General features: G+C 42.1%; 1 protein-coding gene across 1 annotated transcript in view; it reads left to right on the forward strand.

Moving 5' to 3' along the window:
* The first annotated feature begins 250 nt into the window (after nucleotides 1–250).
* The window catches only part of gabrb3 (gamma-aminobutyric acid type A receptor subunit beta3), a 383,905-nt gene continuing 370,184 nt past the window's right edge, over nucleotides 251–13,971 (forward strand). Inside the window, exons 1-3 of the mRNA XM_072264245.1 lie at nucleotides 251–333; nucleotides 447–538; nucleotides 651–718. Of these exons, the coding sequence (XP_072120346.1) occupies nucleotides 251–333; nucleotides 447–538; nucleotides 651–718 (243 nt within the window). The remainder of the gene's footprint in view (nucleotides 334–446; nucleotides 539–650; nucleotides 719–13,971) is intronic.

Below are 13,971 nucleotides of genomic sequence, written 5' to 3' on the forward strand. Positions count from 1 at the left end.
GGATCATTAGATTTTATTCGGAAGAATTAACTGCGCCGTGTGCAGATCTATAAGAAATACATAACAAAAAAAAAGCAGCATTGGGACAAAACCTTTTACATCTTCTAATCGTTTACTAGCTATGTTGCTTAAAGAGTAACGCTTTATCTGCGGTCCTTTCCGATGGTTTGGACTTTTAAGGGGGCTCTATATTCTGCCATACATTTGCCATTTTGACCCCACGAACTAGTTTCTAGTCAACAACCAAGGAATGTGGACATATCAGAGAAGACGTTACTTTGGTATTCTCTCGGCGCCGGTTGTATTGGTGGCGGTGGTTTGCTGTGCACAGAGGTAAGGTTATTCAAACGTGCTAGAGGTGAATCACATTAATAGATGGAATGCCAATTGGGAATAATTTATCTTTTTTTTCCTCCCTTCTTCCCGTGTTTGTCTTTCGTCCCCAGCGCAAATGAATCTGGTAACATGTCGTTTGTCAAGGAAACGGTGGATAACCTGCTACAGGGATACGACATTCGGCTCAGACCAGATTTTGGAGGTAAGTTTTTACCATTGACCCCAGTAAAATGACCCCGATAAATCTGTGCTGCAAGTCTGATGAATTAACTTTTCTTTACCTCCACTCCCCACCTTCCTTATTTACACCTAAGGTCCTCCAGTCAGTGTTGGAATGAATATTGACGTCGCCAGTATTGACCAAGTGTCTGAAGTTAATATGGTGAGTGAATCGCTTGTCTTTATTTTGACGTGTGCTGTAACGCACCAGTGTTGGCTGTTGTTCTTGCGATTGGTACGTAAAGATGTGCTGGCAAGGTGTTGAGGTGGTACGACTTTAAGTAGGCATCAGGCGTCTTTGTGTTCTGGGCTGCGGGAATTTGTGGTGGGACGCATCGGGGAGGTGCGGCGCGGTCGGCGAAGGCTTTCCCAACCGCTTACCCTTCCAGTGTGCGGTGACGGGAGGCAGCAGCACCGCGTAGAGATCGGTGACCTCAAAGTTGGTGCCACCTACTGGCAGAACCGCCGCTGAGTGCGTGGAATCTGTCGCTGTCTCAACCGCGGGCAAACTGGAGGCTTTCGAAACGCACTGTTCTAATCTCCTGGGGTACGAGCAGTTTACCCGGTGTGCGCTGAAATTGAATTGAGATTAATGGCTATTGGAAAATTTGAAAGTGAAGTTTCATCTGCACTGCGCGAACTGACTTTGTTATAATGAACTGCAGGAATTGTAATTTAATCAATGCACTTCACGTGGCCTTCAATATTTTTAAGTGATGTTTAAATGTAATGCTATTTGACTGATAACGTGAACGTGTGAATGCATTGGGAACAACTCTGCGTTAAACATGGCCATTAATTCGTGAAAAACCCCATGAATTCATGAAAGTTCCCATTAATTTGAAAGGTGATAATGGAAAATGCAAGATGTTCCTTGGGGTTCGTTAGAGTGCTGATACAGAGAAGGTGTAGGGTTAAGGTTTTATTTCTGTTGCCTACTTCATGTTGTATTATAATTGCGTCTAAATTTACCAACCGTTTCTTTTAGATAGGCCAACTGACTGATATTTAACATGGGCAATGAAATAGTTCAAGTATTTGAAATAATTGGCGTCTTCGTGGAAAGTGTATGTTCAGTGGCCACTATTAGGTACCTCCGGCACCTAATAAAGTGACCACAGATTGGATATTTGTGGTCTTCTGCTACTGTAGTCTTTCCACTTCCAGGTTGGACGTGTTGTGCATTCAGAGATACTCTTCTGCATGCCACTGTTGTAATACTGTACTTGGTTATTTGAGTTACTGTCACCTTCCTATCAGCTTGAACCAGTCTGGCCATTCTCCTCTGTCCTCTGTCATTAACAAGGCATTTTCGCCCACAGAACTGCTGCTTGCTGGATGTTTTTTTTTGATTTTGCACAATTCTCTGTGAGCTCCAGAGACTGTTGTGCATGAACATCAAGGGAGAGCAGCAGTTTCTGAGATACTGAAATGACACTATCTGGCACCAACAATCATTGCACAGTTAAAGTCGCTTAGATCACATTTCTTCCCCATCCTGATGTCTGGTTTGAACAACATCTGAACCTCTTGACCATGTCTGCATGCTTTTATGTGTTGAGTTGCTGCCACATGATCAGCTGATTCAATATTTGCATTAATGAGTGGGTGTACAGGTGTAGCTATTAAAATGTGCTGTTTCAACAACATATACCTGACATGAGTATTAGGTGTAATTATTTCTTATTGTGGATCCATAGATTGGTGACATGGCATGAATTTATTTGAATTATTTTTTTCTTCGTCTTTTCATTCTGTCTTGTCCCCAAGATGCTCTGATCAATGGCTTGTGAGGATAAAGTTTGAATTTTTTTCCCTTTCACAACCCCCTGGTTCCTTAAGGTTGCCATAGCCGGAGGAGGTAGTTTGGATAAGCTCTCACTGGCATGCATCTCAAATAGCCTCTGGCAGCCGAGTCCAGCTCCTGGTCGTTACATGTGGCTTAAATTTTAAGCTCGGCAGAACCATTTCTACTGACTGGAGAAGGGGACAAAGGCAGTTTACTTTGGGCAGATGCGACTCATCAGCTGTGGTTGGTAGTTCACCTTAGAGAAGGAAAATTCTGATTTCAAACCTCTAATGCCTTATGACTATACTGACTCATCGGGAAGGCTTTGAGAGTAAATCTTGAAGGGGAAAAATCCAGAGTTGCATCCCTAAGGCAGCACTATTTAGAATTGAATACTGAGCGGCAATTCCTGCGGCACCACTGGTACCAAACTGTATCAGTCTCTGCCGTTGCTTTGGGTTCATCAGCAGTGTGGAGAGAGGGAGCCTGCTGCATTGGCAACAGCTTGCTCTTCCTATAGTACTGCCCTTCACTTGCTAGAATGCAACATTCATTGTCGACCCTGATCAGTGGAGGGCCTCGTAATTTGTCTCTCCCTCCCCCCCCCCCCATCAACATCTCCTCATAAGCCTTCATTTGTGTAAGACGACAGTTCTGCTCATGGCTGTAGATCATTCTTTACCACAGAACCCAGTCCCGTTCTGATCCAGTGTCTACACATCCCATAGGAGCGTACTGAATGGTGAATAGACATGAGAGCTTATTACAAATTTATTGCCTATGTTTCCTGAATTAAAGATCCATGAAAAGATATTCTTGCTACATATTCAGCATTCTCCTCTGATATTCTCTTTAATGTCCTATAGTGGAAGCTATCCAGTTCTTGTCTTGACTTAAGATCCATTATTTACTTCATTACCTATTCTTCACTTGTACTGAAGCTATTAAGTGCATCCAGGTTCTCTGGTGCTGCTGGCATTGCCTCCACTGTAAAAATAATAAGCTTCCATTCATGTTTCTTTTCCCCCCTCCTTCCAGTCCAGCCTGCTGAACCCTCAGTTACATGCATATCTGTAAATATTCTTTCAGATTTTCTGCTTCGCTGTTTTTACTATGTTTTCGCTTCAATACAGTAATTACACTAACAGCGTTCTTGCAGATTTCACAGTTTATCCCTTGCACTCAAGTTCCTGAGGTAACAGGTATTTTCACTCAGTGGCCACTTTATTAGGTACAGAAGGCATAATACAGTGGCCACAGGAGTGGAAGCTGTTGTGGTCTTCTGCTGCTGTTTCCTGTCCATTTCAAGATTAGATGTATTGTGCATTCAGAGATGTTTTTCGCACACCACTGTTGCAATGCTTGGCTGTTTGAATTACTGTCGCCTTTCTGTTAGCTTGAACCAGTCTGTCCATTTTCCTCTAACCCCTCTCATTAACAAGGCATTTTCGCCCACAGTACTACCATTCACTGGATTTTTTTTTAAAAATTCCTTGCACCATTCTCTGAAAACTCGAGAGACTACTGTGCTTGAAAATCTTAGGAGATCAGCAGTTTCTGTGATACCGAACCACTCCGTCTGGCACCAAGAATCATTCTACAGTCAAAGTCACTTAGATCCCATTTCTTCCCCATTCTGATGTTTGGTCTGAATGACGACTGAACCTCTTGACCATGTTTGCATGCTTTTGTGGATTGAGTTGCTGGCACCTGATTGGCTGATTAGATATTTGCATTAACACACAGGTGGACAGGAGTAACAAATTGGCCGTTGAGTGTATAGTTAATGGTCCTTTCTCATTGACCACTGTTAGTAAGTTTCACCAGTTGTTCCTTCAGAATAAATCTAATCATTGGTTCTTTCATCCAAATGAGCTGCTACCTTAACTTTAATCTCTTTTCCCTCCCTATATTTTCTGATTGCACTGTAGTCTCCTTTTTTTTTTTGCAGAGTGCCCATGTTTGAATCCATTCATCTGAGTTGACTAGCTGGGTGGTATTGCACACCACCTATGTTCATTCTTATCTATCTCATTATAACTGGACATCTACCAGTTGTGTCTCTGCAAAGTCAGCATTGATATCAAAAGATTCAAACTTGGACTAGTCTCGCTTGCAACCAAATGCTGACAGTTGGAGAACTGAATTTTTAAATCTAAATTATCATTATGTTCAAAGTTGTAACGAAAATAATTCAAGAAACTTGTTTGCCATGATTTAAAACCAATGGTAGTAAGGAAGGAAAATGCAGTGTTAATATTCATTTTGAGAGGGCATAGAATGGCCTGGCGGTGTAGTAGTCAGCACAACACTTTACAGTACAGGTGACCCGGGTTCAATTCCCGCAGCTGCCTGGGTGTCCTCTGAATGCTTCCCAAGGTTGTCTCGGTTGGTAGTCAATTAACTGGTTGGTCTTTGTAAGTTGTCCTGTGATTAGGCGGTGCGGCTTGAAGGGCCAGCGGGCCCTGTTCCGCGCTTTAACTCAATAAATAAATAAAAGCAAGGATGTACTGCTGCAGTTTCAGCATTGGTCAGGGTCCATTTAGAGCATCTTGAGCAGATTTTGGCTCTGTTTCTGAGGAAAGATGTACTGGCCCTGAAGAATATCCAGGGGAACGTCACAAAAATGGTCATGTGACTGAAAAGGTTACTGTGTGGGGAGTGTTTGATGGGTCTGGGCATGTACCCAGTGAAGTTCAGAAGAAGGGTGGGGGTGGTGATGGATCACATTGAAGTTCATCGCATATTGGAAGATCTGGATAGAGTGGACATGGAGAGGATTTTTCTATTAATGGTGCAACATCCAAATAAAAGTTCATTCCTTTAGAACTGAGATGAAGAGGAATTGCTTCAGCCAGAGCACAGTCAGTCTGTGGAATTCATTGGTGTGTGAGGCCAATTTATCGGGCGTATTTAAGGCAGAGATTGACGGGTTCTTGGTTGGTAAGGGGATTCGGAAGAAGGTGGGAAAATGGGTTGAGAAAATAAGTCAGCCATGATCGAATGGCAGAGCAGTTTCGGGGAATTAAGCAACCTAGTTCTGCCCTTATGTCTTATAGTCTTTTATCACCAAAAGGCAATGAACATTTTTGGCTGATTAAAGAAAACATATCTTTGACAGTATCCACATGCTTCTCACCCTCACTTTGGAATACCTCTCTAGTCTCCAACTTGCAGAGGTTTTGAACGGTGAATACCAGCTGGTAGATTTCCTTCCTGAACAAATGTCACCATCACCATATCTTTCCATCCAGATTAATTTTTAAAAATTGAAATGTCACAATGGCATTCGAACTCTCTTCTCTAAGTCAAAGACCTGAGCCTCTAGAAACTAATCCAGTAAAGGCGACCCCCATGTGATGGCTATTCGAGCTAAAGAAATTCATCCTTACGAGGAAGGGAACTAATTTTTTTTTTGAATAGTTGGGGAATTAAGGGTTATGGGGAAAAGGCAGGTAGGTGGAGATGAGTTCATAGTCAGATCAGCCATGAACTTAATGAGCAGGCTCGTTGGGCCAGATGGCTTACTCCTACTCCTATATCTTACGTTCTTATGTTCTTATGTTCTTAATTCATGAATCATTACCCAAAACTTAGAGAAATGGAGTAAAATTCATTCAGACTGAGACCCTTCATCAGGACTGGTGAAAGGTCTCAGCCTGAAACGTGGACTGTTTATACTTCTCTCCATTGAAACTGCCTGACTTGTTGAGTTTTTCATTTTGTGTGCCTTACTTCCTTCTTAAATGGACTCTGTTAAAATCATCCCAGCTTTTGTTATCTTTGCACTACAGGCCAGCATTCCTCTTTCCGCTTTACGTAAGCTTGAGCTCATTCAACCCTCAGAGGTTTCCATTCAGTTACATTGATAATTCTTTAAAATTTAGAGATGCATAACAGGCCCTTCTGGCTCAGTGATCACACATAGACCAATTATACCCTTTGCGACCAATTATCCTACCAACTCATACATCTTTAGAATGTGGGAGGAAACCAGAGCACCGGCAGGAAATTAATCTGGCCAAGGGGAGAAAATACAGATAACAGTGGGAATTGAACCCTGGTCACTGGCCCTGTAAAGCGATGTGCTGACTACTATGCTACCATGCTGCCTATTTTCCAATTTAAACCAAACTTAAATTTTTAAACTTTCACCCTTCTTTCTGATATCTTCCAGACCTCCTTAATTCCCTTAGCCATAAGAAACACCAGCATATTTGCTCTCAACGAGATTTTAGGGGATGCAGAATAGCTGATATTTAACCCTCTGTAATTGGCAAATGTGCTTCAGCTGTTAAGCAGCTCAGATATTTAAATCTCTTCCTCGTACTCATAAGTTCTGTCTGTCTGTCTCTCTCTCTATTGTTGCCTTTAGGATCCATCTTAAAATCTAGCTTCAGTTTGTTTTTTTTAGGTACAGTATGAAATCTTGTTTGATAAAGCTCCTTGAAATATTTTAGGTTCTTAATCTGAGGTGCTTTATAAAATATAATTTATTGTTATTGTTACTTCATACCCTATTCAATCTTATTTGTACTATATTTATCTCCTATGCCTGAGCATTAGGGCGTTGGTGATCAGTAGTCTTGGAGACCTTTATTTTCAAAAATTACAATATACTCTGTCTTTCTCCTATCTGTCCTCCAACTTAAATCGTTTTTGATAAGGACAAGTGCATCCCCAACTTGGTTGAAGACTATCCCTCTTCACATTTTCCTCACTAGACCCAGTGGTCCCAGCATCAGAACCTCCCTGTCTGCACGATTCTTCCAGCTGCTGTTTGACAGTCTCTCGCTGACAATCATTTTCTTCCTTCCTGACACAGGACACTTCAGTCAAAGTAGCGCAACATTTATTAATCACCTTGCTCTAGAACCCTTTTGAACAACTTCTGTCCATGCTACTGATTCCCAATACAATCAGGCTTCCCACATTGCAGCACCTCCATTCACTCCACCATGTCTTGAATCTTGACGTCTACAAAGGAACATGCTATTCAGCAAAGTATATCATAGTAGAATCCTTGTAAATGTGGATTTCCAGACATTCATCACTCATTTCCATGCTAATCCGCTTGTACTCGCATAGTGATCACTTGTTCCGTACTCACAGAGGAAATAATGTAAACACAAATTCTACGGATGCTGGAAATTCAAAGCAACGCACACAAAATGCTGGAGGAACTCATAAGGTTAGGCAGCATCCATGGAGATAAATAAACAGTTGATGTTTTGGGCCAGCATCCTTCCAAAGGGTTGGAAAGGAAGGGGGAAGATGCCAGAATAAAAAGGTCAGCGGGGGTGGGAGGCGGGGGAAGGGAAAGGAGAATAGTTAGAAGGAGATAGATGAAGCCAGGTGGTTAGGAAAAGTAAAGGGCTGGAAAGAAAGAAATCTGAGAAAAGAGGGGACCATACAAGAAAGGGACAAAGGACGGGACCCAGAAGGAGACGATAGGCAGGTGAGAAGAGGTAACAGACCAGAGCAGGGAATAGAAAAAAAGGGGAGGGTGAGGGGAAAAAAAAACTGTAGATCCTTTAGTCCACTGAGTTCAAAGTGATCTCACCTAGTGACTCAATATCACGCTCCTAGCTCACATTAATTGCTAAATAAACTTACCCATTAGCCAAATCCTATTTTATATTTGTTTCTCTGTCTAATCCATTTGATACCTCCTTTCAACTTTCAACACTCTTGGTAAATCACTGGGGGACTTTCTTCTTCCTCAGACACTTTGCTTAAGAAGAAAGCTTACTCCTTGCCAAATGTTGCAGTGTATGTGTATGTCACACTGATTTCTTTTCAAGTACTTGTTGAAGTTTGAGCTTTATAGCAATGACCAAAGCCACGAGCTGTTGAAGTGTTGCATTGCAAACAGATCAGTGTACCATTCCACTTGCGCAGTAGCGATGTACAGTTGGCCGTTGCCATTTTGAGCCTTTCGCTCACTGATGTGCTTGCATGTTTTCTTTAATTAACTTTTTGTTTCTTTTTTTGGCAATCCTTGAGCTATGCCCAGCACTGTAGCATCTGGCCTTTTGATGCAATTTGCAATGGGGAGTATCCCTGTGAAAGTGGTTGGTGTGATGACACTGCTGTAAAGATCACAGTTACAGTATGCTACACTGCTAATTATCCATTGTGCCAGCTGATAAACTCTGAGGTGTCTGCTATAGTCAGAATAATCCTCTACTGAAATATAAATAGTAACAATGTGTCTGAATTGTCATTTTAATTTAGTTTATGCTCTCAAAGTTACTGTTTTAATCATTGGGTAATATTAATAGAATTTGCTGATCCATAATAAACTGGGATTTACTTCAACTCGTTTATCTTTGCTATGCAGGGTGAATACTGGGATCTTCAAATATAAATATGGATAATCTTTTCTCCATTTTAATATACTTCAATGCTATAGGCAGATGTGTGTTTCTAACAAGTCAACGATTTTTTCTGATGACTTCATATAACAGACGTTTTTTCCCATTGTAATGTAGAAGGGGTGGCATGATAACGTAGTCACCTGTTTTACAGCACAGGCGACCCGGGTTCAATTCCCGCCACTGCCTGTAATGAGTTTGTATGTTCTCCCCGTGATCGCGTGGGTTTCCTCCGGGTGTTCTGGTTTCCTCCCACAGTCCAAAGACGTACTCGTTAGGAGGTTAATTGGTCATTGTAAATTGCCTCGTGATTAGGCTAGGGTTAAATTGGGGGATTGCTGGGCCACATGTGCCTATTCTGTGCTGTATCTCAATAAATAAGTATTTTTTAGCCTTTGTGTGTCCAGTCTTTTTGCTTTTATATGTACGTGGGTGTGTTCCTCAGGTTTTGCTTGTGGAATCTCTCTGATACAAGTTTATTGAAGTAGGATCACTTGAAGAATTTAAAGATAAAACCATAAGATGTAGGAAGTTTTTATTTTGAAAGATTCGGGAATTGAGGGCTGACATAGAAGAGGAATTAAGGTCTGGACAGATCAGCCATGATCACTTTGAATTGTGGGACAAACTGGTAGCCTGCTCCTATTGTCTTGTATTTGATCTGCATGTTTTCATCGGTGATTTCAACCCCTCCGTGCTCTGTGCAGAATAAAACTCCTGTCTGATTCAAACAAGTATTTATACAGATGCTGGAAATCTGAAATAAAATAAGAAATTGCTGGAAGTACTCAGCAGATCAGGCAGCAATGGTGGAGAGAAAAAAATGGAATTATTGTTTCGGATTGATGATCTTTCACCACTAATCATTGTCAGAAAGGTTATTCACCAGAAGGTTAATTCTTGTTTCTCATTTCAAAGATGCTGCCTGACCTGCTAAGAACTTCCATAGTATTTTGTTTTTATTTCACCCTAAAATAAAGGTTGTTGTGATTAATTCTGATCCTCCAGCTATGGGAAAGAGTGAGACAACAGACTGGTGGACAGAAGTCCACTTAGTTACCCTCCAAATGACCTAATGTCTTCCCATGTTAATTTGGGGCTAACAAAATGATAGATTTGGCTTGAAGTTCAATTACTAATGTCATAGTGACACTTTCCACAACTTTCTGCTGAACAGCAGGAAGATTAATCTTTTGGATGTTCAGAACGGTATTGTTGGTGCCAGTGTTTGGATAAAGTGGAAAACCAGGATCTTATTTATCCACTTCAATAGGTGTAAAAGTTTGCAGAGGACAATTTCAGTGGGATATTCCCCCTGGTTACTGCCCAATAATTGCAATGTCCAAACAAATCAATCAATCTCTGTGACAAAGGGTAAGATGTCATAATAGCTACTAAGGAATTTAAATTACTTGTAAATCTAGAATTATAAATCCAGCATTGTAGTATGGAGATTTGCTGAGAATGTAAAGATAGGCATGTCAGCAATCTGTGATGATGACACATAGTCATAGTCATACTTCGTTGATCCCGGGGGAAATTGGTTTTCGTTACAGTTGCACCATAAATAATAAATAGTAATAAAACCATAAATAGTTAAATGGTAATATGTAAATATGCCAGGAAATAAGTCCAGGTCCAGCCTATTGGCTCAGGGTGTCTGACCCTCCAAGAGAGGAGTTGTAAAGTTTGATGGCCACAGGCAGGAATGACTTCCTATGACGCTCAGTGTTGCATCTCGGTGGAATGAGTCTCTGGCTGAATGTACTCCTGTGCCCAACCAGTACATTATGTAGTGGATGGGAGACATTGTCCAAGATGGCATGCAACTTGGACAGCATCCTCTTTTCAGACACCACCGTGAGAGAGTCCAGTTCCATCCTCACAACATCACTGGCCTTACGAATGAGGTTGTTGATTCTGTTGGTGTCTGCTACCCTCAGCCTGCTGCCCCAGCGCACAACAGCAAACATAATAGCATTGTCCCAGTTAAGCAGCATAGTGTTGCAATAAATGAATGGAACCCCAGCGGTTTTCTCAATTAGTTTTTGTTCTTTAAGAGTTGTCCCAAATAAGTGGCTTCCTCGATTAACCGATGGCCCAATTAACAGGAACCCACTGGTATATGTCACCATATCTTGCCCTGAGATTCATTTTATTGTAAACACTTATAGTAGATACAAAGAAATACAGCAGAATCAACTAAACACGAAGACTGGGAAACAACCAATGTGCAAAGGAAGTAAAAGTTTGCAGATGCTTAACATTATCAGATAATAATGATAAATAAATAATGGAAAACATGAGTCCTTGAAAGTGAGTCTATCGCAGGGGTCCCCAACCTTCTTTGCACTGCGGACCGTTTTAATATTGACAATATTCTTGCGGACTGGCCGACCGGGGGAGGTGGAAGGGGGAGGGGTAGGGTTGCCAACGGACAAGTGTAGCAGTCAAATATGCTATGTTTACCCCAGTAAGCCTACAATGACCATGAAGCTTTGCGCGGGCACCAGTGCGCATCGCATCGTGTACGTGCCGATTTTTTCTACAAATCGTTTTTGGCGACTCTGTTTGGGGGGATTGGGGGTGTTAATCACGACCGGAATATAGGTGATAAGTGGTCAATACACTCAATTTCATTTCTAAGAGGGTTTATCTAATGAGTTTAATATTAAACACACAGCGCATATTTTCCTCGCATGAATATAGTGATAATCAATTATCGGGAGGACAGGGGAGCTTGAAATAAGTGTTAAACAAACTTCCAGTAGAAGTGGCCGCAGCAGGTCCGATATTATTATTTAAAGAAAAATTGGATAGGTATACGGACAGGAAAGGAATGGAGTGTTACTGACTGAGTGCAGGTCAGTGAGACTAGGCGAGAATAGCGTTCGGCACGGACTAGAAGGGCAGAGATGGCCTGTTTCCGTGCTGTAATTGTTATATGGTTATATGGCTGTTATATGGTTATATAAGTCAATAGCATCATAACATTTTAAGTAACATTTGGATATTAAACACACAGCACATATTTTCCCAGTATGAACATATAAAATCGTTGCAACACACCAATATCACTGAATCAGTGAGAGCCCTGGGCTTGTTTCCCGGCAACAAGACGGTTCTATCGAGGGGTGATGGGAGACAGCAATACTCGAAGGGTGTTCCTTACGTCCAGTCTATTCCGCGTTTTAGTTTTCATTGCATTCATTGCAGAGATATGTTGGAAATGGAAGCAACGTTTTCAGTGATTTCATGACTATCTCAGGATATTTAGCCTTGGCTTTGATCCAGAATGCCGGCAGAGATGTTATGTCAGACATACTTTTCAGCCCGCCGTCATTTGCAAGCTCGAGGAGTTGATCTCCTTCCTGCGCTGACATGGATGACGCGCGGGTAATGACCTCGCGTGCGTTCAAGCTCAACGGTGTGTGACAGGGAATGAGGAAAGGTGCAGCTGACTCATATCGCCAAATCATATCGTTTCCTCGCGGCCTGGTAGCGCATGCTTTGCGGCCCGACACCAGTCCACGGCCCGGTGGTTGAGGACCACTGGTCTATCGGTTATGAAGTCAGTTCAGTGTTGAAGTGAAAGCAGTTATCCACACTGGTTCAGGAGCATGAACCAACATGGGTAACTTCACTCCCTTCGGCATTAGGTGATAATTGCGTCTGAACCTGGTGGTGTAGGATCTTGGGCTCCTGTAGCCCCTTCCCAATGGCAGCAGTGAGAAGAGGATTTGGCTTGGATGGTGGAGGTCCTTGAATATGGATACTGCTTTCTCGTGCCTCACGCCCTGTAGATTCATTCAATGGTGGTATTAAAGATGGGCTGTATGATTGGGCAAGAAGTGGCTGGTGAATGACGTTTATGCGATAATTTGCTTTCTATTTTTTTCCAATAGAATGAAATTACTAAATTTTACAATAAAAAGAAAACAGCTGATTTAATTGAAACACAAAAGGTTAGTGTGCAGGTTTAACAAGGGGTAAGAAAAGCTCATGAAATATTGGTCTTTATTGAAAAGCAATAAAGTTTAATCAGAACTTGTGGGCTTATAATGAGACTATGCTTGAAATATAGTGTAAAGCTTTGTTCTCAGTATTTTATAGTACCTTTTGATTCCCACTGCTGTCTGTACAATCTCCCTGTGACCATATGGTTTTACACTGAATGCTTCAGTTTCCACCCACATTCTAAAAACGTACAGTTCAAGTCAGTGAGTTGTGGGCATACAACAGGAATTCTGCAGATGCTGGAAATTCAAGCAACACACATCAAAGTTGCTGGTGAACACAGCAGGCCAGGCAGCATCTCTAGGAAGAGGTACAGTCGACGTTTCAGACCGAGACCCTTCGTAAGGACTAACTGGGTCTCGGCCTGAGACGTTGACTGTACCTCTTCCTAGAGATGCTGCCTGGCCTGCTGCATTCACCAGCAACTTTGATGTGTGTTGGTTGAGTTGTGGGCATGCTGTATTGGTGCCTGAAGCATGATAAAACTTGAAGGGGTTGCCCAGCACAATCCTCAGACTGTGTTGGTCATTGGTGCAAAATGACCCCTTTCACTATGTTTCAATATTTTGCTGTGGATGTGACAAATAAAGCTAATACCTTTAATGTATATAACATCATGAGAAGCAACACAGTGTAGGAGAAGGAAAACTGACCTCCAACCTCTGCTGCCTTGTGACCATACCTGCCCTTGGGCAAGGCTTCGGGAGTAAACCCAGAGGAAAGAGCCAGAGCTGGGCTCCTGAAGGAAGTCCAACGTTGAGTTCAATGCTAACTGGCAAATCCTGAAACACCGCTGATGCCAAACTGTAACAGTCTCTGCCGTTCCTTTGGTTTCACCTAGGATACAATTCCCATAGTCAACCCCGACCAGTGGAGGGCCTCAAGAGGTAGGGTAGATCTTTTTCCAGGGTAGGAATATCAAGTTATAGAGCAGGTGGATACAAAGTGAGAGATGAAAAATTTGAAGGAGATTTAGCAAGCAAGGTGTTTTTGCACAGAGGTTGGTAGGTACGAGGAACGTCCTGTCAGGGGGGTTGATGGCAGCAGATCCAGTAGCAACATTTAAGGGACACTGAGACAGGTGCATGAATCTTCAGGGAATGGGGCTGGGTGTGGATGTAGATCATGTGCATGCATATGGGATTGGTTTAAATTGGCGCTATATTTAGCAAAGACATTGGAGGTAAACGGCCATGTTTCCCTTCAGTACTGTTCTGAGTTCTTTGAGAATTC

Source organism: Mobula birostris, chromosome 7, assembly GCF_030028105.1.
Source record: "Mobula birostris isolate sMobBir1 chromosome 7, sMobBir1.hap1, whole genome shotgun sequence".
In the NCBI taxonomy this organism is placed as follows: domain Eukaryota; kingdom Metazoa; phylum Chordata; class Chondrichthyes; order Myliobatiformes; family Myliobatidae; genus Mobula; species Mobula birostris.